General features: G+C 42.0%; 1 protein-coding gene across 1 annotated transcript; it reads left to right on the top strand.

Annotated features, from left to right (window-relative positions):
• The first annotated feature begins 3,820 nt into the window (after positions 1-3,820).
• On the top strand, positions 3,821-27,292 carry C28H1orf198 (chromosome 28 C1orf198 homolog). Its single transcript, XM_049830984.1, has 4 exons — positions 3,821-4,273; positions 12,945-12,995; positions 22,332-22,883; positions 24,810-27,292. The coding sequence occupies exons 1-4, from the start codon at positions 3,926-3,928 to the stop codon at positions 24,864-24,866; spliced, it is 1,008 nt and encodes a 335-aa protein (XP_049686941.1). The 5' UTR covers positions 3,821-3,925; the 3' UTR covers positions 24,867-27,292.

The raw sequence follows: 27,292 nt of genomic DNA, 5'->3' as shown, positions 1-27,292 counted from the left end.
AATGCAGCAAAGCATCAAGAATGTTGATATAGGTGACCTACTTTAATAGTGGGACTGAAAACAGGGTGGATCTATTGAATGGAGGGTCTTTCTTGATTATTTCACACAAGTATTTATCGGATTCAAAGTGGACTCGGTGTGTGTGCGAGTTCAGGGGGCGTGGGGGAAGTGCCATAAGGTAAGTTAGAAGCTGCTGTGAATTAAAATTAAACCAGTGGTGCATATATACCCGTGGGAACTTTTTTCATGAACTCTTGTATTCTAAGATTGCATGTTGAAAATACAAGGGTAGGGAAAGGATGTGCTTTTCTTCCACTTAACACCTTTTTACCATCTATTGCTGAAACAAATGTTGCTGTCTGTGTAGTAACTCTTCCTCCCTAAGAAGTGCTGTTACAGTATTAACTTCTTGCCAGCTAACCTGTGGTACTGTTACCAGAGTCATAATTACAGCAGAAGTAATGTTGCATGAAGGCAGGGGAAGGAATAGGAAGCAGATTTTTTTTTTATTAGATGTATTTAATCCTGATTCTGGTATGTCTGTGAATAGGTCTAGAATCTATTTCAAAATTTGCATGGACTGTATTGGAGCTACAGTGATAACATGGTTAGATTTGATGAAAAAATCATGACCCAACTCCCAGCCAAGGGAATAATGATCTAATGTGTAATATTTTGAACTGTAGAAATCAACATTTATTTTGCAAATTTCAGAAAGCAAATGGTGTACCCATGTCTGAGCCCATTTTTCCTAAACCTATTTTTCTCTTCTGCTTGTTTGCAGGGGAAATAACTAAGTAAGTTCAGGTACATGTGTCCGATCAGGGGCATCCACAACAGATGAGTGCCCAAAATGGAAAAGGAAATCTAGAAAACTGGGGTAACACCTGTTTGCAATCATTGTTAGCCATTAGTGAGCACTAAGCTTTTGGGAGGATAGGTATAATTTTGAGTAAGTAAGTAAAACTCATCAGACAAAAAAAAAAAGAATAGAAGCAGAATTTCATATGCAGACCTAAGGTTCATTAACCAAACCATAATGAAGGCAAAATTCACCACCTGTCTGGCTGGTACTAATGAACATGCATTTTAAACTTTCTTGATCAGAATTTATGTAAAGGTCAAAAGTAGGTATTTCTTTCCAAGTAAGGATAAAGGAGGCTTGTGCGTTTTCATGGAAGGAATAGGGTTGCTGTCCAATTGTGACAAGGGTATTTTCCCACCATTCTCTTGCTTGAGTACCTTCCCTTACCCCACTAGAGATAAGCACTATTTGCTTCTATGGTGTCTAGAAGTTTCAGAAACCTCTATTAGATTCCATTATGGAGGAAAGGAATTGTTATTTTCTGCCTACCTAATGGAGAAACGGGTACAGTAGCCCAGAAGAGATGCCTAACTTTGTGCCTTGATTGTATTCTAATAGTATGATCTTTCCTTTAAGCCTGTAAGTTTTCTTATGCCTTGTATTATTAATTGAGAAAGGGGAAATCTTTGTTGGTACTGACTAGACAGTTCTTGGAACTATAAAATAAGAGGCTTCTTGTTTCAGGGATTAGACCAGAGGGAGTTAGGAAGGGGTGGCAGGGAAGAAGAAAATTCTCTGGATGAAAAAGCCCATGTACAGCTATCTGGGTTTTATTCTCTTTACTCCTGTGACTGACTTCATACCCATCCCCCTGCTGACAGACAAAAAGATGATATTAATGGGAGATCAAGGGAGGGCAGGTGTAACATGTATTACACCTCTATGAGTGTGTGTGTGTGTGTATATGTGTTTCAAAGGCTTGTTTCTCTGGGCGTGATACAGATGACTAAGAAAGCAAGTGAGCTTGTCAAATGCTCTCAAACAAGTTTAACAAACAAAACAGGATTATATAACTGGGCTGGTATGTGATGACTTAAAGTACTGTAATTACCTCCTAAGAACCAGATATGTGCAGAAATCTAATTATCATTTTCCATCCTCTTCTGTGTCCTCTTAGACAGCTGGTCTAGCGATATCATTTGAACTCTTAAATGGAAACATTAATGCATTGCAGCCCCAACCATTTATCTATTAAGAATAATATTAAAGAAAGCAGAATGAGGAAAAAAAAATAGGCTAAGCAATGAAAACCCATTAATCTGAACCTCAATATCTGTGTGACTTCATAATATAATTTGAAGATTAAAAAAAAATCCCATGCAACTACCTAGAACAAAAGGCAAAGTAGATTTGGTCTCAAATAAGTCTTCTGACATATTTATCCGTCTTTGGTAGGTTTGCTTTGGTTTTGTGGAAAGGAACTATGCTTCCCCCCAGGAGACTTTGGGGGTCTTTTGGGAGTTTGGCAAAGCGTTTGCTGAGGTACCACACACAAAGTTAGGACTTTATACAGGAAAAGAGAACGTGTGTACAGTGACTGAGGAGCTATCTGAAAGGGAGAAACAATGTGGTGGGCTGCCAGGCATCCTGAGGTTAGTAGTTTAGTTCGCCAATGAAATCTGTAGGTTATGGAGGTTTGAGTGTGTTAATAAAATGAGGCACAGAATAGCAAGTAGGGAGAACTCAACATTTGAAAGTACCTGAAAGGATTTTATTGAATACAATTTCATCCTGAGTATTTTGTAATTTCCAAATACTGAGTTCCAAGTTTGGGTGATACAAGTTGCAACCAATGAAACTTGCTACGAACAGGCAGCTTTGGAAAAGGCATATGGAAACCCTTGCGTACACCAGGAAAGATGCTCTTAGTCAAGAATTTTGTAAAGATGTTACACATCACTGATGGGCTGTCCTCTGCAATAGTGGTGTATTGGGGAGTTCTGGTGGACAACTTCAGCCACCGGTGGTCAATAAAGATGAGTTCAGACAGCAGTAAGCATGGGGGTTTTGGAGGTTAGAATGGGCGGCTAGAATGAGCAGGCTGCTGGAGTATGTTAGTTAGGAAAATAAGACTCTTAAGAGTTAAGGCTGAACAGAACCCTGCTCTTGACAGATAGCCGGTCATAATGCTGGCAACTTGATTTCAGAGAGTTGAACAGTTTGGCAACAAAACGTTCTTTTAAGATGTTGGTGTTTGTGCTGCAATTATTCTTCGCCAACTGCTTTCTACCCCCCTTCTCCTAATTCATTGAACGTTTTGGAAGAAAGCATTCTTCCTCCTGTAGCACACCTAAGACTAAAACACCCTGGTTCTCTCAGCCTCTAGGAAATCTCTTTTACCGATTTAACTATTGCCTGCTGCACGGACTTGTTAAGCCTGGGCTGCAACTTTTTTTTATTTTGCCGAAACAATGCTGAGGCTTTGGACCGACTTGCTGCTGAACCTGTCGAGTGGGACGGAATAGCCCATCCCCGGCCTGACGGCCCTTCTGACAGGAGTTGCTGGACCTTCTGTCGCGTTAAGAAACGAGTCAGACTTATTTCGGAGTTGGGAAAGGCAGGTTCTTGGCTCCGGCGCTGCTCTGCCAGCTGAGGCAAGTCGTTTCCTAGTGCTCCCGGCCGCGGCAGCGTGGGAATACTACTACTGCTCGCCGCCTCTGGAACGGAGGGGAAGGAAGGGCGGGCGGGGGGCGAGCGCCCGGGACTCGGCTCCGGCTCGGCACGCCTGGGGCTGGCTCCGACCCGGTCAGCTCCACGTTATTACCGAAGCAAGGCTCGGGAGGCGGCCGGCCTCCCTCCCTCCCTCCCTCCCTCCCTCCCTCCCTGCGGCCGGCGCCGCGGGGGAGGCCGGCCGGGTCTGCCGCGGGCGCTGGGCGTGCGGGAGGCGGGGTGTGCGGGGCGGCGGCCGGCCTTTATAGGGAGCGAGGGGAGGCGGCGTTTGCCGGAGGGGAGCGGAGCAGGGAAGGGAAGGGAGGGCGGAGGAGGCGGTTCCCGTTCCCATTCCCGCCGTGGGAGCGCGGCCGGCTCGGTGCGTGCGGGGCTGGCGGCGGCGGGGTGGCCATGGCCTCCATGGCGGCGGCGATCGCCGCCTCCCGCACGGCGGTGATGAACGGCAACCGGCCGCTGGACGAGCGGGAGCGCAAGCGGTTCAGCTACTTCTCCTCGCTGAGCCCCATGGCGCGTAAAATCATGGCGGAGAAGGAACGGATCCGCGAACGCTACGGGCCCGAGTGGGAGCGGCTGCCGCCCCGCCAGCAGGACGAGATCATCGACAAGTGCCTGGTGGAGCCGCACGTCCAGGCCCGCTACGCCGCGCACCGCGGTGCCGCCCGCCCCGCCGCGCCGCCCGCCTCCTACCCCAGCCTCCGCCTCAACACGGGCCAGAAGGTGGTGCGCTTCGGCGACGAGGTACCGCCGCCCCGCACGGAGACGGAGGGACGGGGGGACGGGGGGCGGGGGGGGAAAGGCGGCCGGGCGCCGGCGGGGCCCGCCCCTCTCGCCTCAGCCGCCGCCGGGGCGCGGCGGTTGGGCTCGGCTGTGTGAGGGGGCGGGGGTCCGCCATGACGGGATCCGGGAGGCAGGGGAGCGCCGCGGGCCCGCCGCCGCCGCCGCCCGGGTGGGGTGGCCGTAGCCCCGGTGTCACGGGTGGGTTCTTTGCCGCCGAGACCGGCGCTCGGCTGTGGAGAGGAGCGGGCCTTTCTGGTCGCTAGCAGCGGGGAGGGTGCGGGGGGGTGGGCGTGTGGTGAGGTTCCCTTCTTTTACCCCCTCCGTGACTCTGCGGGAGGGCGGGGTGTTACACCGTAAGCGAGGGGACTTGGTCAGACGGTAAGAGCACCAAACCGGGAGTTGGGCTGAGAGAAGCAGAAGTAACTCTGAGGTGGATTTTGCAAAACGGAGACTTACAGAAGAGGCCGGTACCAGCTGCTCCCCCCCCCCCCCCCCCCCCGAAAGCGGGGCATGGCCGTCTGGAAACAGCCCCTTGCTGAAAACGGGCCGTAGGGAATGTTTACACCCAGTTAAATCTCTTCCTTTTTGTTTCTAATTTTAGGCACAGTTAAAAATATGACACTGAAAACATTCCAGCTCTTGGTATTTTTAACACCTAGGGAAAAAAAAAAAGTAGCCTGTTCCGTGTCACATGCCAGGAAAAAACACGGGTGTGGAAAGGTAGATGGCAAAAAGTATGGATTTTGAAGCTTCCGAGAGCCATCTGTCTAATGGCAAAGCGTGGCAGCCCTTCTAGAAATCCACAGGTATAAGGGTACCCGGTCTGGAGCAGTGGGTCATGTTACCGAGCGTGATCCCTAGAAGAGAAGGTCTAACAATGCTTGCAAAGACCTGGCGGTGCTCTTCAGATCCTGTATCTCTCTTATTCTGCATATGAGATTTCCTTTGTTTTGTTTTCTTTTACGTCTTGGTATGATTACAGAGCTGCTATCTTTCACTATATTCATATAACATCTTAAAGTGACCTACTGTTGATTAACTTTAGTGGCTTCTACCAGAAAAAAAAAATCTGCTTCTGCATTTGTAGTCATCAATCCGATTTAAAGAGAACAGTGCTGCTTTTAGTCTCTTCGCCAATATCCCTTGCAATGGGGTTTTTAAGAAGCGTTTGAAGCACATAGATACTTGGCATCGTGGTTCCTGACCAGCTGTGTGCTAGAAGACTGCTGCCTGTGTTTCACCTGTCAGGAAGGTGTGATGATGTGTCCCGCACACATCGTATCTACAGTTAGAGAACATGCAGTCAAGCTCAGTTTTGTTTAGTCTGTGATACCAGAAATTCTAGGTAAATATTTGCTAGTAACAGTTACTGCTAGTAATAGCTAGTAACACCATAACTCCTGGTGAAAAAGGGGTATAGAAGGATGCAAGACGGCAAATTTGGTTGTGCAAGCAGTCTTTGAAAGGAAACCTAAACCTGAAGTTAGTTGTGAAAGGGTTTAAGTTAATGACTGTGGAAAGTAAGTATATTCAGCTTTCCTAGTCTCAGACAGCTCTGCAGTGCTTTCTGCTTTGAATTATGTGGATCCGGAAGGAAAGCAAGCAAGTTGTAGGTTTTTGTGCTACACTGTATGGAAGTAACCATTTCCTGCTTGACAAAACAGCTAGAGAGTCCATCTGAAATTTGGCAAGTTGGTTTTTTTCCCCCCTCTTTCCCCCAAAGTACAGCTATGATACAAATAGTGGTGGTGTTAGCGTTTGTGAAGCCATTAACCAAAGAAAGCATGGTTCATCAAACTACGTGATGCAAAATGTGTAATTTTGGAAGCATCTGTCTCAACTGACTTCCTCCTTGACTTCCAAGCTGGAGTTAATATATATTGTATTTCTGAAGAAAAGAGTTTCCACTCATTTTGGCATCGTCCACTTCCATTTTAGTTCTTCTAACGGCACTATTGAGCCTTGGAGCCTTTCCTGGCTCCTCATCTGATAGCTTCCTCTCCCCCTGCTCCCTTGCTGGCATTCGACCTGATTCTTGGACATTTGCCCTGGCTCACTAATTGTTCCTCCTTGTCCTGCTGTTACAGAGCCACGGCATCTGGTCTCTTGCCATTTCGGTTCAACTTTCCAGGCTTGCAAATGCTTTGCCTATAGAGCTTTATTATCTTGCCCTCTTCTGGTGTGACAGCTTACTGAGCTGTACTACTGCCATCTTTCTAAGATGTAACTGCTGCACATACTATGGTCACCCAGCCCTTGCTCAGGGCAATTAGATCGGTCCTGGCCGCTGTCCTTGTCTCATGGTGGATAGTATCCTGAGGCAAGGAAGCGGAGAGTAGTCTGCATACCTCAGAATCACTCGTTGATGATGTTGCAGCGCTTTCAGTGTGAGTGTGTTTGGGTCTGATGATGTTCTTGCTGACACCTGCTCCAAAAGCTTCATGTTTCCAGCCACAGCTCATCTTCCCTGTTAACTGATGTTGAAATCTGTAGTGATCTACCTGTGCTTGCTTAAGCATGGAAACTTGATCTCTTTCACCTCGTGTTCTTTGGAGGACTTGGGAGAAAGCAATACAAGGATGAATGCTGAAGATACTGATTTACCTATCCAGGACTCTCACCATTTCATTCCCACTTTCATGCATGTGACCACTTTGATAAGGTGGTCCAGAGGATATATGCAGTGGTCTTGTATCTCTGAACAATTGGTTCCCTCTTTCTTGCCCCCCACTATTTCCCATATATCTTTTTGTCCTGGTTTTGGCTGGGATAGAGTTAATTTTCTTTGTAGTAGCTGGTACAGTGTTATGTTTTGGGTTCAGTACCAGAAGAATGTTGATAACACACTGATGTTTTCAGTTGTTGCTAAGCAGTGTTTAGACTAAGTCAAGGATTTTTCAGCTTCTCATGCCCAGCTAGCAAGAAGGCTGGAGGGGCACAAGGAGTTGGGAAGGGACACAGCCAGGACAGCTGACCCAAACTGGCCAAAGGGATTTTCCATACCATGGGATGTCATGTCCAGTATATAAACTGGGGGGAGTTGGCCTAGGGGAGGGATCGCTGCTTTGGAACTAACTGGGCATCAGTCAGTGAGTGGTAAGCAATTGCATTATGCATCACTTGTTTTGTATATTCCCATCTTTTTATTAGTATTGTTAATTTATTGTTGTTATTATTATCATTATTATTCTCTTTCTCTCTGTTCTATTAAACTGTTCTTATCTCAACCCATGAGTTTTACCTTTTTCCTTCTGGTTCTCTCCTCCATCCCATTGGTGGGTGGTGGGGGAGTAAGTGAGCGGCTGCGTAGTGTTTAGTTGCTGGCTGGGGTTAAACCACAGCACTTATCTAACACTAAACTCATCTCCTGAACTTGTAGCCCAGGACTGTAAGTTCTCAAAGTATAAGCATCTCTTGCATTTTAAAAAACACCTTTCAGTATGTTGACTGTGTGGGAAGGCTATGACAGAAAATAGATGTGCAGTAACAGAACCGTGGCATCCTGTAGCCATGATCTACTCATTTCGTAGTGCTAGAGCACTGCAGCACCATGTGTGACTCTTAGCAAAAGGCTAGAGTCAGCTGAGTGCCGCTGCTCCTTCTTTTCCATGATCTTATCCTCATTGCGGCATTGCCAGTCTTGGAGTTAATAACTGAAGCTGGACGTCCACTGTGAATGCAGTTCCTAAAGAGGATCGGTGCCAGGACACCACAGCTGCTTTTTAATCTCCCATCTTACTGTCAAAGAACCGAAGGTATTTTTAAAAGTCTCAAAAAGCTTGATGAAAGAAGTGGAAGTACAGAAATGCTAGACAGCATTTCTCTCTCAAGCACAGAGTTGGGTTGGGTGGCAGCCAGTTGACTTGGCATTTACCTGTGTGCACAGTACTGTCATGGTGAGGATGCACGCAAATGTTAACACCAGCCCTTACGTGTTCACTGGTCTCAAGTTAAGTCTTCCTAGTTGAAACGGACCCCAGGATACACCAGCTCAATAACCTTGATGGGGTTGCAGGCCTTGGTATTTTCTAACACCACCTCTTAGAGAGACCCAACATCTCTTGCTTCTCTATCTTGTTCTGTTTTATAGAGTCACATGCTCTAGGTCATGCATGTATTTTTCATCTCTTCCAGGCTAATAGGGTCATTTAACACCTCATGAAAGAAGTTTTGTCCTGTTTGCTGAAGATTAACTTGCTATCATCGCACATGGGCCCAGCACCAGGAGACTATTTGCTTCACCATCATTTTCTGTGTCTAGACAGCCTAGGCCTTCTGGCTGGGGGCTTTTGGAGGCTGCAACCTTCAACCAGAGCTTCCTCTTTCCCAACAAGCCTCCAATTGCTGGCATTTCTCCATTTATGTCTAGGGCTTGTAGTGGTAGAAAATAAGGTTAACTGAGCAGAGGAAAATCTGGAAATAGAATCTGGGATTGAATACAAATGTAATATAAATGGGCTATTTTAGAAGTATGCCATAAATTATGAGCCATCATGAGAGGAATAGGTGGAAAAACAGTAGTGTGTGGGACGTATCACCCTTTGACCACTGTAGAGGTCAGCTTGGTTAAGCTTCTGGTTTGTTAGTTGCTGCCACTGGATGCTCCCTGTATAGTTCAGTGAAAGATAGTTTAGATATTCAGTTTACAACAAGTTCTCGCTCTTCTCTTAATACTGTTCCTCTTTATCTACAAGTGTGTGACATACATGTGGTTTTAAGGTCTGATTTTTCTTTTTTTTTAAAGAGATATTGAGTATTTGAGTGGTAGTCAGCAGCTCAAAGAATTGAACTTGAAATAACTAAACTTTTCATGGAAGAAAATGCCATGTGCTTTAGGAAGTGGTAAACTTTTCATGTGGAGGGAAGACAGGTGAGAGAGTTCGGTCGGCTTCATTCATCATCTTTTAATAGGGAAGCTTGACTTACCTACCTGAAGGCAGATAGAGTATTTGTTTTGCTTAGCCTTAAGAACTTTGACACCAAGCCAAAGGATTGACCCTTTTATCTCCTACTTAAAAATGCTTTAAAGCAACAAATATTCAGTGTAGCAATAACTTTTATGTTGGGCCTGTTATAGACTTGTGCTTTTTAAAAAATAAAAAACACAGTGCAGCTTTTGAGTGCAGTTAAACCCCAATAACCAGCAAGTCCTGTTCCGATAATGCTTCTAAGATCCATTTGTTGGTGGGTTTGTGACTGCCTGGTTATTGTCAGCTGCTCTGAGCAATGCTCATGTCAGATATGCTGGCATGTTTCTACCAGTGTCTTCCATTTTGAAATTCAGATGCTGTTTTGCAACAAGCTGCCTACATATAGCAAATGTAGTTTGTGATTCTTTTTTATGTATTCTGCAGCTGGTTGTTGAAGTCAAGTGTATGACTGGATTTTTGCCTCTCTTTCTCTTTTTTCAGCTATGAAATATGTTGTGTGAGGCCCTGTTTCTTACAAATGGCTTCTTTAATGCTGGTGAACAAAAGTGTATTTATTTGCCTTCTTTCTGGAAGAAGGCTTTGTTGTGTGCTGAAAACAAAAGCTGATCAGATATGGATGTCTTCTAATCTGTGTTGATGATAGATAGCCTTGAAACCTTTTTCTCTAGAATTTCCAATCATAATTTACTTTTGTGAATATTGAAATAGTTGATGCTTTTGCTCCCATTTTCTTAAAGCGTGTGAGAACTTGTTAATCCTACAGAAAGCAAACTTACTTCCCAGATTTTGTTGGTGATAAACATGAATCAGGCACATCAGACAGGAAACTGTTGAACCGTGTTGTTCTGCTTCTCACTTTTTCTTCTGCATGTCCTCTGTGTGAGGGCACAAAAGGTGGAGGCCAGAAACTTCCTTTCCTTCCCTGACAATGGACAGAACCTGACAACTGTCTCCTTCACCCTAGCTTCAAGTACATTCCAAATAACTACAGACACCGACTCCTTGAAGCTTTGTATCCTCAAACCGTGTCTTATCCTATTTTATCCTTTGCTAGATCCTATGGATGATCTCTTGAATGTGGGCAAAGCTCCTCAGACTTAGTGGCTCTGAGGTGTGCTGGGCTGTGCAGCCTGAGATACAATGAGCCATCCTTTTAAGAAGAAAAATTGATGGTTGTTTGGTTTCAGAGAACTGTTCCAGCCTAACAAGTGTCTACTACTTCCATCTTTTGAAATAATCCATGAAAGGCTTAGATTTTGTCTCTCACAAGAACTTTTTAACAACCAGTACCAAAATACCGTTAATTCATTTCAGGAGATTTTTGTCTGCCTAAACTGGAGGTTGAGGCTACAAGTTGAGGTGCCAACGTGTGCAGTGGCAGTGGAGAAGATACTGGACTCTATGAAGGGGGAAGCTGACTTGCTCCATCCTATAAGGAATGATGTATCCTGGTCCACGACAACCTCATACCTTCCCTCTGCCTTCCCTGTGCTGCTTTTCTATCCCTGCCTTTTGTCAGCAGGGCTTGCTTGCAGCTGCGGTGCCATCGCTGAGTTGAGGATGTGCAGCGAGCGTTGGGTGAAGAGGTGTCCCTCCCAGTGCTGTCTACACTTGCCTCAAATAACAGGAAAATAAAGAACTGGCTGTCTCAGATCCAGGACGAGGATGGTCTTGGCTTGCTCCCAAAATTAAAACTGGTCCACGGCTGGTTTGCATGTCCCGTAAATGGCAAGAAGTCAGAGTTTACTTTAAACTCCTTAGGTAAAACCCACTGACAGCTATGGCTGTGTGTCTGGAGCTTTAAGGTGCTGTGACAGTGTGTAGGAGTGTTACACTGTTTGCTGGCCTTCATTTCTGTCCTCTACTGCTGTGGCTGAAGTCAAGTACTGATTTGTCCAGACCCCATGTGAACAGAAGGGTTATGGTCCTACCTTGTGTGTGAGACTCAATCCCATGGCTGGGGCTCTTCGGTCTCTCTTCCCTCCTGGACCATGATTCCTGTCGTGCGTGCTTCAGAAATGAAGTGCCAACTCCACCAGTTTCAGAGGCAAAGGATACGGTCTTAAAATGATTTTGAAATAATTTGACACTCATCTGCTGCAAGGCATCCCACCTAAGTGGTGTGGCATTCCCATGGGGTCAGCAGCACTCCGCAGTGCAAATACTGATAGAAGTTAGAACAGATAACTAAAAAGCAGACTAGTACTCCCTTTGTTTCCCTTAAACATTAATAAATATGAATATCCATTTCCTGGAATGAGAGAACCCAGTATTACACTTGTGTTCTCGGCAAAAATTTCCTGTACCAAGTTTCCTTTTTGGCCAGAATTTGTGGTCCAGCAGAGCCCAGGCCTTTTCTTTCAGATGTTCTCTATCAGCCCAGTTCTTTTTAAGAGCATGGAATTACCCTCATATATACACCACAAATACTTTGCTGCTAGAAACCCTGTGTTTCAGAAGTGAGTAATAGTTGGAGAATGACACATTTTCATGTTTAGGAGATGGTTTCAGACACTTCTAATTGAGATTTCATAGCCCTTGGCCAGCAAAATCTGCCTAGGGAGAAATAAGAGATAGCGGATCAGGAGAAAGCTATCAGATGTCTGAGACACTTATTTCTATAAAGGCAGAGGTCAGAAACAAGAAAAAAAGGGCAGTCATGGTAAGATGCGGGGTTCCTATGTTAGCTTAAAGCATGGTCTAGTTCTCTTAAACCTGTGAACAGCAGGAGTGTGAAACAAGCCTTGTCCTGTCCTCTCCTTCCCTGGCCTTTCTCCTTCCATCCGCCGTTCCGAGTCCTGTTCCTCCCCTGATGTACTGGGGTGGCCGAGCAGTGGTATACTCGGTGTGGAGGGTGCAACTCGTTACCTCTACCAGTGTGAACATCCAATGTACAAATTGAGACTCATCCACAACTAGGAATAGAAGTGTGATAATTTTGTTGCAAGTCTGGAACAAATGTGAGCAACAATTATTTATTTATTTATTTTCCATCCCTTCTTTTTTCGATGTGGGTCACGTGTACTTCTGGAGGGCATGCTGTGTACGAAGACGTTATTTAAACTTCCCAAATCAGGATTATTTTCAGAAAAATAGCTTCTTAAAGTAAGCTATTTCAGATTGGGGTTTTACTCCAGACTTTGTGTGGTTCTTTCAACAGCACCGAATACTTATTTCAGACTGATCGTCACTGAAGTGGCATAATGATGTGTCTTGTCAGGGCTGGATCCAGCTGTGGCTTGGCCTGATGGATGCACAGCTGTTTTGCTGCCATGTGACTGCCTGGTTGCACATGTGCTCCTCAGTCCGTGGAGGGGAGGAAATGGGACTTTATTTCCCTAAGGCCCCTGCTCCTCTTGTTATTTCTGTCCCTGTGTGTTGCTAGTGGCTACCAAAGAAAATGCCTAGTAGAAAACTGGAAATATATTATAAAAAAAAAAAGAAGCTATTTTTTAATCTATTTTTAGAGAAACCATATCAAGAGGTTTAGACCAGGTTAAAGCTTCATTTATTTTGTAGGTTAAATTGGTATACTAGTTGATAATCTTGCCCCATCTCCAAGTAGTGCTCTCGCTTTTTAGCAAGTTCTGTGGTAGTGGTTGTTATGCTCCTAGCTGTGCAATGTAATGTCGTCTGTATGATGCTCCTGAGCAGGTAAAGCTGCTCATCTGATTTTTAGTCATTCTTGAATTTTATTTCAGGACATAACTTGGCAAGATGAACACTCGGCTCCGTTCTCCTGGGAAACGAAGGTAAATATGCAGCAATTTTATCTTTAATGTTGGTTTGTCATTTTATACTGTTCCTTGTGCATTTATATTGTCTTCATTTTGAGACTTGATAGACTAATGTCACCTTTATTCTGTGAGAGCTGTGTAAAGTGACCATCCTGCAAATGAAGTGGGACTGGTGTGCTTTGATTTACATCAACAGAAACACAGCATGTACTTCATGAATGTTCTGCCTTCAAGTGCAGGTGTAAAACTGATTCATTATCAATTATTTCATTTTTCATTGTAAACTTTTTTAACAAATTTCCATGTTTAGCAAGACCAGTGTCTCAGATATTGTACAAACATAACTGCATTTCACTTTTCAAGTCAGGTGTAAAGTAGCTAGGAAATGGGGTGAGAGAGGTACAGATATCTAGTAACTTCATTGGATTCTTTCTTAAAGCCTGTCTTACCCTTCATCTTTTTGTTATGTACTAGAATGTAATGAAACTTATTAACCTGGGGCTATGCTAGAAGCATTGTGTTACTTCCTCTCCAAGAGGCAGCTCCTTCAAAAAATAATGTAGTTTTCTGTGGTGGGTTGGGGGTTTTTTGGTTGTTTTGTTTTGTTTTCTCCTTGCTTTATCTCTCGTATTTTGTTAAAGCATTATTTATGATGGGATTCTCATAAGGCTAACACAGAGCCAGAGTTCTCCATCTTTCTGAATGGAAATATAGTTGCACCATATTTGTGATGGGAAATCAAGTTTGGTGGTTCTTGTTGAAGAAAGTCTGGGAGCAAAAACACAGCTTGTTGCCTTTCTCAACTGGGTATGGTGGGCATGTTAGTTTAATCATGCATTTCAGACTTTGTGTTTTCTGGCTTTATCTGCCAGAGAAAGCTGCTTCTTCCCCATTTCCTCCAGTTTTTGCCCTTGAACTGTGTAGATAATCATGTATGAGCTTATGAATATAATCTTAGCCTAATGCAGAGTAATTATTTGGAAATGCCAGTGAGCACAAAATTAATCTGGTTGACCCTAGGCTTGTTGTCAGCCTTCTCTGCTCAAGGTCACTGCTGTAGCTAGCACCCCATCTGTGCTTTGCAGATGCTGATTAACCTATAACTTGATGTGACTCCTGGGTCACTGCAGCACACAGTGCTGCAGTTTAAGAGAAACCATTGCCAGTCTTCACTGGCCTTAGAACTCCATTGTAAGCTGTGGTGGTTCAGGAGCTAGTGGAGGATTTCCTGCAGTGGAAGTCTGGTAGCTCAGGCAATCCCTCCTGTCTTTCAGGACCCTTAGAAGAAGCAGCCACTGGCTTTTAGTACAATACTAAAGAGGCTTTTAGTATGGGTGTACTTGGGTGAAGCTGTCAAAAAGAAAAATAGTGAGAAGAGTGTGGACGTCGTTAACAATAAGGTGAAATAAATCATATGTTGGAGACAGTGGTGTTGTCTCTCCCCTACTTTCTGGTGCAAACCCTAAAACTCAGGTTTGGGAATGTGGCAGCTCTAACTGTATTTCTAAGCTCTGTCTTGATAGGATTTTGTAAGTTTTAAATACTTGAACTTCCTGGAGATGGTGGTTTGTGTAATGCACCGACTAGTGATCCATGATGAGATGCATCTGCACTCAAATGGATTTTCTCTTTAACTGATAGTTGTCTTTTCTTTTAAATGCTTGTATGTCTAGTGAAGTGTTTTTTCAACCCAGCCTGTGGTTTATCCCTTGCTGATTAAGATTATTTTTATGATCCTCCTGGTGTCTCAAAATGAGGGACTGCAATGGATAGATGCTCTAGTTTAATGCTTTTCTGTAATGAATGGAGGCTAACAGAATGATATGGGAACACTCTTGTAACTGCTGAAGAAAAGTGAGGTGGGGAGGAGGTTGCTTTAGAGATAATTGTCTCAGCTAATCAAGCTGTGTTCCCTCTTTCTCCCACTCCCTCCTTGTTGACCAGAGAGAAAAGCTGTGCCTCAGCTGTAGGTTGAAAATTTGCATGACCTTTTCCTTTAGCAAACCTCTAGAGAATCCATTTTGTCTGGCTTTACAGGGTGTGGGTTGGTTGGTCTCTGTGGGTTCTTCCTTTTTTTTTTTCCTTGGTGCCTCATATTGTGTCAGTCTTTCAGCTAAATCCTTCAACTGCTGAGTCTTTGATTTCTAAAGGTGGAGATCTTGCTTTGTGCCTACCCTTTGATCTCTTCCCTAACCAGTACTTTAATAAGATAATATTGGAAGGCAATTTCTCCATGAGGTACTGGCTGAGGAACAAGCATCCTTGCCCAATTGGTCCAGCATGGGGAAACAGTGAAGAAACCGGAATGAGCTGTTTAATAAGGTTGACATGTTGTAATGCACGTTCAGTGTCTTGTGAGCTAGATCTGTTCCCACTGTTATTTCAGGCTGTCAGGCTCTTTCCATTCCATGATCTCTACCCCATGATGGGTTATTCTTTCCATAATATTCTTTTCCCTGATGTCTCTTTAATGCAGAGGGTTTGGTTTGGGGTTTTTTGCATGTTATTGCCATGATGATGAAATTCCTTCATTCTTTTGCAGCTTTGCATGAATGTGCTCTGGCTTATCCAAGGAAGGGAATGTGGTGTTCACTTTCTGCTTTTGCAGAGAAGGAGAAAACAGACATGAACATCAGTAAAACCAATAGGTCCTTTTTTTTTTCCTTTTTTTTTTTTCCTTTTTTTTTTCCTTTGAGGCTAAGAAAAATAAAGCAGCAAAATCAGTATTTGTCTGTAACTAACCTCAGGAAAACTGAGAGGGTAGTGAGAAGAGGGGAGGGCATGTCTTCTGCAAGTTGGAGCCTCTCTCAGCTGTTGAAGTGATGCCAGTGGTGATTCCAGTTGATTAGGTATGGACAAATTTTTCTCATGGTAGCTAGTGGAATGGATTCCCTAATTCCATGGCTGTCGAACTTCCCCAGAGAATGGTGTACTAAATTGCTATCATTTTTTGCAGAACATTGTTGAAGGGCTTGATAACTTCACTTCTGTCAAAAGTAAACTTTCTGCATTCTTATTTTAAACACAAATGTGAGATATGGCTCAAGTAGTTTATATCACAGCAAACACTTGCATGAATATCTCCACCATTTTTAGCTGTTTGTCTTACCTCTTTATTTTTAAACCCTCAAACAAGGCTAACAAAGCAGAAATGCAATGTAAATTGCTGAGTTAGCTGTTAGACAGCATTTAAAATACTAATTTTTTAATAGAAACCTGTAGCACTTCTCAGAAGGAATACTACTCAGGAAGCAATGAGTTCTCATGGCACTGCGAATAAACTGACATTCTAAAACTAAAGATTGAATTGGAGGGAGTGATTTAGTTCATGGGTGGAGCCCCTCATGAACATAACACGTCTTGAAATGCGGGTTACATTTTTAACTGGGTCTAAAGCCAGGTTTATGAATTTAGGGCATTCTATTTATGGCTTCAGGTTTAAGTGAGATGAAAGCTGACGTTTTGGCTGAGTTTAGCCTTTGAGGTTTCTTGGTTTGTTTGAAGTAGAAATTCAGTGAAACTCAGCACGGACCCCGAGATATAAATGGAAAACAAGAATCATGCCTGGGTTTGGAAACAAAATTTCTCTGCAACTCTTCCTGAACTCAGAACTTTCTGGGTTTGGTGTGGTTTTTTAAAAGAAAATTAATTTAGTAGTGGGCAGAAAATGTAATTTCAGTCTGCCACCTCAGGTGATACATTGAGTGCACAGAGCAGCATGGGAATAAGTTGGGATCTATTTCTAATTCATACTATTAACTAAAATAGGTTTTATTCCAAAGGCTTAAAGTTGACACATGCACATATAAAAATTTGTTGGTCTTGATACAGGTAGAGTAGTTGCGAAGGCAGCTTTAGAGAGTTCTTTTTGTACTTATTTCTTTTTAACTCCTGGCTTTTTCCTCATTCAGCTCACTTCTACTTTCAACAGGCCCTCAAACATTGTTGAAAAGAGAAGCCTTCAAAGTGTGTTTAAAAATAAACAAACAAACAAAAAAAAAAGCAAAAAGAGAAAGTGTCAGTCTTCAATCCTTCCCATAATCTGGTTGCTGCCTTTCTGTCTGAATTCTGTAATTATATTGCTACAGAAGTGATCTAATCCCAGTGATGATTTTGAAAGAAAAATTTATGTTGCACTTAAAAGTGGTTTGCAAACTGTTTCCTTTATCTAAAACTAGAAGACAGTCTTCAACGTCCTTCTTTGTACAAGTCCTAGTTGGGTTTGTGTTGGTTTTTTTTAAATAGGCAGAAAATAATTTTTTTCCCCTCCTTCTTTAGCAGCCTTATATTAGAGTTGTTTGTTACAAACTATACTTCAGTGTGATTATTTTTATCAAGCTGGCATAAATGGCAATGCTTCCTTGGAGGGAGAGAAGAGTGATGCCTGAGGTTTTGGGTTTTCACTTCCTTTTTTGATCTAGACTACAGATGTTTAAAAGACAGTGCTGCAAGACTACTGTTGACTATTAGTTCCTGAGGAAAAAAAACCAACAAACAACTTGTGGTCATGTTTTATGTTCTTTCATATGGGTCCAAATATCAAGCTGTGTTCAAGGTTTATTTTAATCTGCATGGCCAGATGTTCTTCGGCTAAGGATTCAATTACCTACATCAATCTTTAGATAGTTGGTTTTGAGCATAAAACTGTGCACATACCAGATACTGTCAGTATGAGTTTGCTCAGGCTACCCAGTAACAGTGGCAAACTAAAATGCTGTTCTTATCACCAAACAATAGATCATGAAATTTCCTCCAAAGCTCCACGCTATGTATCTTTGGTGTTGTCTTTCTATATGGACTAAAATTACTTAGATTGTTTTTGAGTGCTTTGCTCTATTTTTGCCCTTGCAATTGGTCTGTGCTGACTAGGGATTTCTTCCTGACTCTGAAAAGATCCTGAAAACACCCATGGTGTGCACAGGAAACAAAGCAAAAACTGCAACTGCTTTGGGTCCCATCTTTATTTTGGGTTTGTCCATGCAGCAAAGCAAAATCATCTTCTAAATCATTTTAAACTTGGCTTTCTTACCTCTGCATATATCGGGCTGTGTTTAAAACGAGTTGCTTTTGATAGTGTTTCTACAGTCTTTGTCTCAACAATTTGGATTTTTCAGGCTGCCAAGCAAAACAATTTGTTTTGGCTGTGTTTGCTTGACTGTTTAGTAAAATACTACACATTCCTGATGAGTGAATAAGATGCTTTAAAAAAAAGGTCCCGGGTTCTTTGTGGTCATCTTGTTTTTAATGTAGACTTACAAACTGAGACCTGATTTTATACAGTATTATTAAATCATTACATTCTTAGTGTGTGGTGCCTCTCTTTTAGAATACATTGCTTCCCGTGAGTATATACAGCCAGTATGACAATTTGGTGGATTATCCCTGCCTTGAGACTGAAGTTAGGTCTAAATTTTTTAATCCCATAAATAAAATTCCTGAATACCTTAATATGGTCTTTTAAAGGAAAGATGGACATGCAGCTTCCTAAAAACTGCAATTTTTAATATTACTTATATTTATTAGACAGAAAGATGATCCAAGACCTAGGCATCCTTTCTTTTAACCCTTGCAGGGGTTTGGGACCAGAGGGATAAGACTGAAAATACCACAGACTTCTAGGTTTGCTCTGCCTCAAAATAACTACTTGTATGTGCTTTCACATGAACTCTCTCTCCCTGCCTCTCTATCAATGTGTTGAGAATGACTTGCTCTAGCAGTATCTTTAAAATACTACTGCTGTTAATAGCTTTTATTTGAATTCTGATAACTTCTAGAAATTGCAGTTGGGACTGTACTAGCCTGTCTGCAAACTCTTGAGACTTTCTGGGCCGAACAGTTCCCAGAAATACAATTTGGACAAATGGTAGGAAAAAGAAAGTATTTTTATTTTATTCCATAGATGGGGAATTAAAGAACAGAAACTGCAGCTCATTCAAAGTCATACAAAATCTGTGAAAGCAGCTGGGGACTGAAAACCTATCTCTAGAATCCAAAACTGTGCCTAAATGACAATTCACTTTTGAGCATGAAATCTTACGCAGCGTTCAGTGTTTGCATCCCCAGAGTGGCAGCTGGTAGAGTGCCACAAGTGCAGTTCTGCTGCTAAATTGTGAAGTGTGCGACTGCAGATCACAGCAGCTCTGTTTCAGCCCGAGGAAAGCGAACACGCGATATGGCCCGTTACAGAATAGCTGCTACTCTAAGTTTGATTGGGGCCAGGAGAGATGTGCATCAATATATTCTCATGGCTGGCAAACCTAAAGGAAAAGGAAATGTTTTGGGGGGTAACTGTCTTATAATTGTCATTTCTTTCCCTCTCCTGCTGACCCAGTCAATTGCCAGTTTGGAATCTGATGTAAAAAATGGAGAGCAGAACACTAATTAAACTCGCACTTGTAGTGTCTAGTGACTCATTAGAACATACAGTACTGCTCATGACTTAGATGTCAGCATGGCATCTTTCACGCATGGGTCTTCTCCATCTCTATGTGAAATTATCTCCCTACTTATACTGCTGCTCTGTTGTGGTGGGGGTTTTTTGGGGGGGAGGGTGTTTATAGTATTTTTTGCCAATTTTGTGACTTAAAATATTGCATATTAATAATTTTCTTTCATCAGCTACATTTCTTAAGGGTTCAGATGTCTTAAGTAGCCTTGAAAGTCAAATAGAAGCATTATATATTTCAAGGAAAATAGAATAACTTGTGAGTGGTGTACAGAAGTTCTTGGCTTCTCAAGTTAAATGCTAGAAGCAGAATTATACATCTGACCTCTCGGGGCTGTATTTACATCATGCTGAGACGCAGTGCTTTCAAAACCTGTCAGGTTAGTCTTGTCATTTTTGCTTTCCTTGGGGGAGAAAGTAAACTCCTGAAGAATTATTTTTATTCAGATTATTCTGCGTCAGGTTATGAACTGTTTGATCTCCGAAGCATACTGTGACACAAATATGCAATCTTAAATGTTGGGTGGTCCTGTATTCTGAAAGGGGAAGGTACACCTCACGGTCTCTGCTTTAGAAGTACAAAGAGGGCATCCTCTCCAGAACATGCATCCATGAGCGGGTTGGAAAGGATACAACTGCCTGGAGTTGTGCTGCAGTGCCACACTCTTCTCTATACTACTAGAAGGGGTCTGCCGCTTCCAAACCAGACCTCTGAGTTGATATTTAGACCCATATGAAAGAACATAAAATGACCACAGTTCCAACCAGTTCCAACCATCCAGTTCCAACCCTGCTGCCATGGGCAAGGACACCTTCCACTAGACCAGGTTGCTCAAAGCCCCATCCAACCTGGCCTTGAACACTGCCACAGATGGGGCATCCACAGCCTCTCTGGGCAACCTGTTCCAGTGCCTCACCACCCTCACAGTAAAGAGTATCTCCCTAATAATCTAATTTAAATCTGCCCTCTTTCAGTTTAAAACTGTTACCCTTGATCCTATCACTACACTCCCTGATAGAGTCCCTCCCCATCTTTCTTATAAGCCCCTTTTAAGTACTGGCAGTCTGCTGTAAGATCTCCTCGGAGCCTTTTCTTCTCCAGGCTGAACAACCCCAACTCTCAGCCTGTCCTCATAGGGGAGGTGCTCCATGCATAAACAAACTATGGATGCAAACTATGCATCCATAGTTTGTTTATGCAGAATTTATCTAAGGAAAAATCTCCTCCTCTTAACTTTACATCATGATTTTTGTTTTAAAAAATAAAAAAATGGAGCACTAAGGTTTTTCCTCTTAGTTTTTTGCAGGCAGGGTGGGGTGTCGAGCTGTTTGGTAAGTTGCATGTATCTTTGCACTCACCTTATTCTGGCTGAGCTATAATCACAGCTTGTTAATGTTCTGCATCTTTTGGTAACACAGTATATTGTTAATGAAAGCACGGAACTTGGTGCTTCCTTGCCTATAACCTTGGAAAAATATCTGATGTATCTAATTCTTTAGAAAGGTCAGATGTTAGTCCATGAATCAAATTATGTGTAGTCAGCTGCTGACTGTTTAAAAAAAATTGTTTTATAAATAATCAGTTGCTGAGTTAACATTTGTACTTTAATGAGAAGTTTCTGAATATTAACTATTAGGCGTGTGAGACCTGCTAGATCTAGAGTCCCTTTGAACTTAACATGCACAATAATGTAGGACTCGAGATCAAACACTTGTAGTGAAAATTATATGCAACTAGGACTTGTTTTAGACTCAGGCCCATAGATGCTATTGCAGTTTTATTCAGGAAAGGCCAAGTAGTGAAGTGGAATGAGGAAAACACCACAAATCTGTAATGATCTTCAAAAGTATCTATTAACTGTTTGTAGCAAAAGCTAGTATTTGAAATGTCCTCTGAATTTTTTCAAAACTAATTAGGCCCATAATGACAACAGTGTCACTCTAACAGTAAATGCAATTTTAAATATTTTTTTTCACTGTTTGTTCCATTTTACAAGCAGAAGTCTAGACATTAGGTTGTTCTTTTCCAGTACATGCTATGGTGCTGTGCTCCTAAATACAGTAAAGCTTACGTGTTCCTCAGTGAAATAAGGTTTAACTTTAGTGTGCAGCTAGTTGACAATCAAGATTACTGAAGTGGTGGTAAGTAAAATGAACATTTTGAAGTACTCTTCACTTTTGGGTCGCTTTTGCAAGATCTGTATCATGCTTTAACTGTGGTCACTTGCTTCCTTGACCCAGTGTTACCTCTCAGAAATGAGTATGGCTATCTGCACTCCAAGTAAAAACAAAACAAGGCTCTGGAATAAGTGAAGAACTGGTCCTGCTGGAGTTGTTTCTCTTCCTTCAGAGGGGCATTAGAATTGTAAAAAACACTTGTCTACACATACCCATTACATCTAATCCTTTGTCTTGGAAATAGATGGAGTTGTAACACGTTGCCAGCTATTTCAAAGACAATAATGGAAGATTACCTTTTAAACTGTGCTGTAAAGCTTTTTTGCTTTATATTTTCATGTAAAACATCTATGGGTTTCAAAATGCATCCACAACTGGTCTAATGTTTTAGTGCCACTATGCTAATATTTTAGCACTGTGCATGCTATGCACTGCTATCTTGGATGGCACTGAGTAACTTGAATATGATTGCTTTCTCTGACTCCTCTGCAGCAGGTCTAGGACTCTTATGTTTGCTTAGAGTTCAGACTTTAAAAAATTATTATTTTTACGTGGCTACAAAGATAGACATTTATGGAGAAAATAAGTTAGCTTTGCTGTGGTGCCTACTGTCTGGGAGTTGCCTAGCTGTGGGCAAAGGTGTTATCTAAATGCATCAGGAACAGACATTCAAAACTTGTGTCTTTGTGAAGGGCTTTGAAATACTGTTTTTCTTTAACCCTGAACAGAGTCAAATGGAGTTCAGCATTGCATCTCTGTCCATACAAGAGCAAGGTGGTGCCCAGTTGCAAAATGAACAGAGGCAGCCCGTTAAAGCAGCACCTGGTGTCCAAGTCCCTAAATCTTCTCAGGCCAGTAAGACCCCTGGCTCTGATGGGTTGATAGCATCCAGAAAGGAAGAAGAGTCCTCCTTCTGGAAGATAAATGCAGAGCGCTCAAAGTTTGAAGGAGACAAATCTGAGTTCCAGTCCCTGACCCCCAGCCAGATCAAGTCCATGGAGAAAGGAGAGAAAGCCCTTCCTTCTTTTTACAGACAAGAGTCTACTCCAAAGGAGGTGGCAAAAGCTGAGAAGCCCAGTGTAACTAAATCAGAGAAGTCTGTCGCCCCCAGCCTACCTTCTGTATCTCTTGAATGGGAGAAACCTCGACCCACTCAACTCCCTGTTAGTTCTCTAGATGACTTCTTTCTTCCTGACCCACCACAGGACCTGGCATCTTCTAGGACAAACAAGGAAGATACTGATGGTACTATACTTACAGATCCACAAATGCCTGGACAGGTAAGGACTGCTGTATCCGCTGTCCTTAGATTTAAAAACTGTATAGCACATTAAAATCTGACAAGGCCGCTCTGGAAGATTAGGGACTCCATAAAGCCTTAAGCCATAGCTAAGCTTGCTGGCTTTTTATTCTGCAAATTTAAAGTAGTCTATCTAACCAACATGTTAACTGAAATTGTTTGTTTCAGTCAAGTATTTTTTAAGGTAGTAAAGTGGATAGGATAAAGGCATCATTTAAATATAATACCAGAAACACTGACATGGTATCCAGTGGCTAACTGACAGCAAGCCACCTAACAGTTTGGTGTAAAAGAGTTGTTTTGGTTGTTGTTTTTTTTTTCTTGAAACAGCAAAACACTCAATGGAAAAAAGTTTTTTAAATTGGAAAGTAGATAAACTGGAGTCTAGGATACTTTTATTGGTACACACAGCATAGCAGTGAATGGCGAACTAGTTTCTCAGCTGTTTTAAGTGGTAGCTGAAGGGCCACTTCCCAGTGCTTCGTCCCAGGCAGCTGGGCTGCTTTCAAATGTGTTTTCTCTTGAAGTCCAAAATGGAAATGGAATGAGCTTCCAGAATTAGCCTTCTCAATGTTCTGTTTTGTTTTGTTTTTTTTTTTTAATACAAAAATCCCAAACAACCCAACAACAAAAAATAACCTTGAGCAGCTCAATAGCCAATTGAAGCTGTTTAGAAAGCTGATGCTGATCTGTGAGAAAAGAAAGGGAACAACAGGACATGACATGGTGAGGGAAAGAAAAGGAAGAGGACTGAAGCCTGAAAACTGTGAAGTAGAAGAGTGATTCTTCAAACAGAGCTGTGCAGTTCTGTTTGGAATCTGTAGCATCACTCTGGCATAAGCCTAACATATTACTGTACACCTTAAGCATGTCATATAGCTTTTTCTCTACCATATTTTCCCAACAGTGATGGTTTAAATTCCAAACAAGATGATGTAAGGTCAGAAAAATGCAGGATGAGGTAAATACTTGCAAAAGAAGGAAGTGGCAGCACTTAGGACAGAACACTACTTAAGCTACTCCAGTATTTGGAGCCCTATGTTTAGTTATTTTTTTTCTGAAGCTAAGACATAATGCTTTTTGAGCTGTTTTGCTACTAATTGTGACCGTGGTAGTCCTTTATATTTAATTAAAGGCTTCATCAGATTTTCCTAAAAATGGTTTATTACAGTTTTAATTCCTCTGTGAATGTTTTCTAGCGAACTGAAATAGTTTTGATAGGCCTGATTTTTCTCTGTAGAGAAACAATCCTCCCATGTCAAATCGTGAACAGAGTAGCAGAGAAGATAGTATGACAGAATTTTCTTTGTTTCCTCTTTTCTGGATTATCTTCCCTATTGTGAGGAAGAGAGCCATGCTCTAGAAAGAGAATCCAGGAACTCAGCTGTGTCCCTTGAATAGTCTTCCCGAACACTAAAATCACCATAAATGTCATGGCTAAAAGTGCAACACTGCAGGAGTGAGCATAGCCCAGTAAATAACTTGTCAATAAAATTTAAACTGTGTAGTTTTCTGGAAAAAACTGGCTATCATTGCAATAGGGAATCCATTGAGTTAGTGATGCTTACATTCTGTTTGTTTCATTCTCTGCAGTACCCACTCTAGTCTAAAAATTGATCTTCATGAATTTTTCCATGGTGGAAAAAAAAACCCATGTTGCCTGCAGATCACTACAAGAATTTCATTTTTTTTATCTGGAATTGCTTTTTTGGTTGTTGTGAGTATTTTCCTATTCTAGCATTTTCTGGTGTAGGTTCTTGGGTATCGTAGAGCAAGGTGAAGAACTTGAAATATTGGCAGACAACGTTTTAAACTTTCTTTTGTAGGCAGGCAGTCAAGTATTGAGTTTGTAATACCATAATTAGCAACCACATCTTACTACTTTTTTTTTTTTTTTTCCTTGCAGACTAGTACAAGCAATGTTATCTTGAAGACTGGCTTTGACTTTCTAGACAACTGGTAAAAGATACTTCAAAATAGATCAAACCAATTTTGGGGAAGGAGTGGAATATCTTTCTCCTTGTATGTTAATTTACTAGCATTTGTGTCTTTTTCTAGAAGTAACTTTCAAACTCTTAAATGTTGCCTTTGTATAAACTTTTGTAATACCATATGCGTTTTTGGTTTTTAAACAGTGATAGAAGTGTGGTTTCTTTTGGATATTTTTTTAATATCTGTTAAAATTTTTAGTAGCTACTGTATTGAGAGGATGGGAGAAGTTACCATACACGTTAAAGAAAAAGAAATTAGAGTCTCCATATCCTGGAAATGGAACCTACAGGACCAGATTGCTGTTTTCAGTCAAAACCTTGCTAGCATGGCTTGTAAGAAATAGCATTGCACAATGGTTCCAAATGAGCAAATAATTCCATACTTCAGATAACTAGCAAAAACAGTATGAAAAATAAGCATACAGAAGAACTGCATTGATTTGTATATTTCATTTAGTTTGAAAGTAACTTTTTTACCACGTATTTGAAAACACTTTTCTTTTGAAGAGGGCAAAGGCATTGCCAAAATGATGGATCCAAAGAAGCACTGTGTGTGTACCCTACAAATCTGCTAAAATAACATAAGAGTGTTAGAAAAATGACCTGGGGAAAAGATGGGTGTTTCTGATCTTTGGATTAAAGACTTGGGGGTGGGTGGAGGGGAATGGGACACCACCTAATAAACGGGAGAAACTGTCTTCAGGGAACACAAGCCTGATGATTTATTTCACTGCCTCCTTACTAGAGCATAACTCTTCATAATAGTAGTGCTGGAAGTACAGCACTGGGAATTGCTGGAGTGTAGATTACCTTTGTGTCAGGAAACCACTGTGTTTATGGGAGGTCATAGCAGTATAAGGCTTCTTTGTTTTTTAAGCAGCTTATCGTCTCAAGGACTCGTCAACTTTGGTGCTTTTTCCTCCTTGTGGGTACATTCTCTTCAGCATTCAACATCTGGGTTACAGTTGTTCCCGAGGTGCAGAGAGGCATCTCAAGGTGGCCCTCAGCAGACTTGCCTCCAGTTCTGCTTTCGAATTACCTTTGTTTGGTGTTTAAAATGTAGAGAACAAGACTAGCTGTCATTTGAATCTGTCGTCTCTGAAATGCAGCATGATTTACACACTGACTCTCACTGTGTTTACCTCACCTTGAAGCCTTAATTCCCCCTACGCACAGCCAGTGACTGGTCTGCTCCAATGCCAAAGGTTTGACCTTTCCCTTTACCTCAGCAATAGTCCCATAGCATTTGTTTGGGGTAGAAGGCAAAACGCAGGGCTCTAATGGGTCTAATGGGTCCCAGCCAAGGCTATAAGAAGGTCACCATCTCCTAGACCATAATTGTGCTAGGCTTCTCATGGATTAGCACTTGACATTTGGTTCAGTGCCAGGGGCAGTTAAATGTGCAGAATTGGATGCTTCAGGATTTTCTTCTGCCTGTTACAGGAAGAGTTTGAGATGTCCTGGAAGAATCCTTGCCTCTAATTGGTGTGCTGCTTGCTCTGAACAAGCAGAGGATGCTGATGGAGCATTAAAACTTACTTGCTGATCAAGGAAAATGCTTTAAGCTACATCACCCCCACCCCACCCCCCCCAAAAAATAGAGCCACCACAAGCCCAAAACCTCCAGTTTTTCTAGTGTTTTCTTATAAGGTTTCTTAGCTAAAGGGGAAGATTGCCACAGAGTATAAGGCATTGTGTAGCCTTATTTATAGACTTCTGAAAGCTTCTTTACATGCTTCCTGAGAGGTACAAACTCCTGTAATTCGTGGATATTATCTCTGCATTCAGCAGTTCAGAAAACACTTGTCGTTTCTACCAGCATGGACTTTACTGCTGGTTTTTTCTTAGCTGACCCTTTTTAGCATTTGCTACAAGTATCCAGCATTAATATAGCTTAGAACAACTTTAGCACAAATTCTTTAGATGTATAGTTAGTATTAACTTGCACCTTCTTTTCAAAGCTGACAAATGTTATCCCTGGGGTTTATGGTTACCAGTGAATCTAATTTTCTGTACATTCAGCTGCTGAAAAGTTATAAATCCAACGTGAAGATGCGCATTCTAAAGTTACTTTGATATGGGGAGATCTGAAAGCTAAGTCTCCTGCTGTTGAGGAGTGTAATTTTAAACCTCTGCTAAATACCTTAAAGCTTCTTAGGGAAGAACCTGGGCTGCCTATCTCTTCCATCGGCTAACTTGACCCTAATACACATTGGGACCAGCTGGTAGAACATGCTGCAGAACTTTTTACTTATCCTGGTAGGTTTTTCCTGTGCTTTGACAAGAGTTGATGCTCCTTCTTTTCTTTAATATGTTTTTATTAAACATTCTTACAAAAAAATTGTACTTGGTCACATTTTATATTAACAATGTTTTAATAAAGTCACTTTAAATAGAA

This window comes from Accipiter gentilis, chromosome 28 (genome assembly GCF_929443795.1).
Source record: "Accipiter gentilis chromosome 28, bAccGen1.1, whole genome shotgun sequence".
In the NCBI taxonomy this organism is placed as follows: Eukaryota; Metazoa; Chordata; class Aves; order Accipitriformes; family Accipitridae; genus Astur; species Astur gentilis.
This window is presented reverse-complemented; position numbering and strand designations above follow the sequence as displayed.

Excerpts from the sequence above, each read along its gene's own strand:
- C28H1orf198 (XM_049830984.1), top strand. The coding sequence starts at position 3,926 with ATGGCCTCCATGGCGGCGGCGATCGCCGCCTCCCGCACGGCGGTGATG. Across the intron at positions 4,274-12,944 it reads TGGTGCGCTTCGGCGACGAG|GACATAACTTGGCAAGATGA; the intron begins GTACCGCCGCCC and ends ATTTTATTTCAG. Across the intron at positions 22,884-24,809 it reads ATCCACAAATGCCTGGACAG|ACTAGTACAAGCAATGTTAT; the intron begins GTAAGGACTGCT and ends TTTTCCTTGCAG.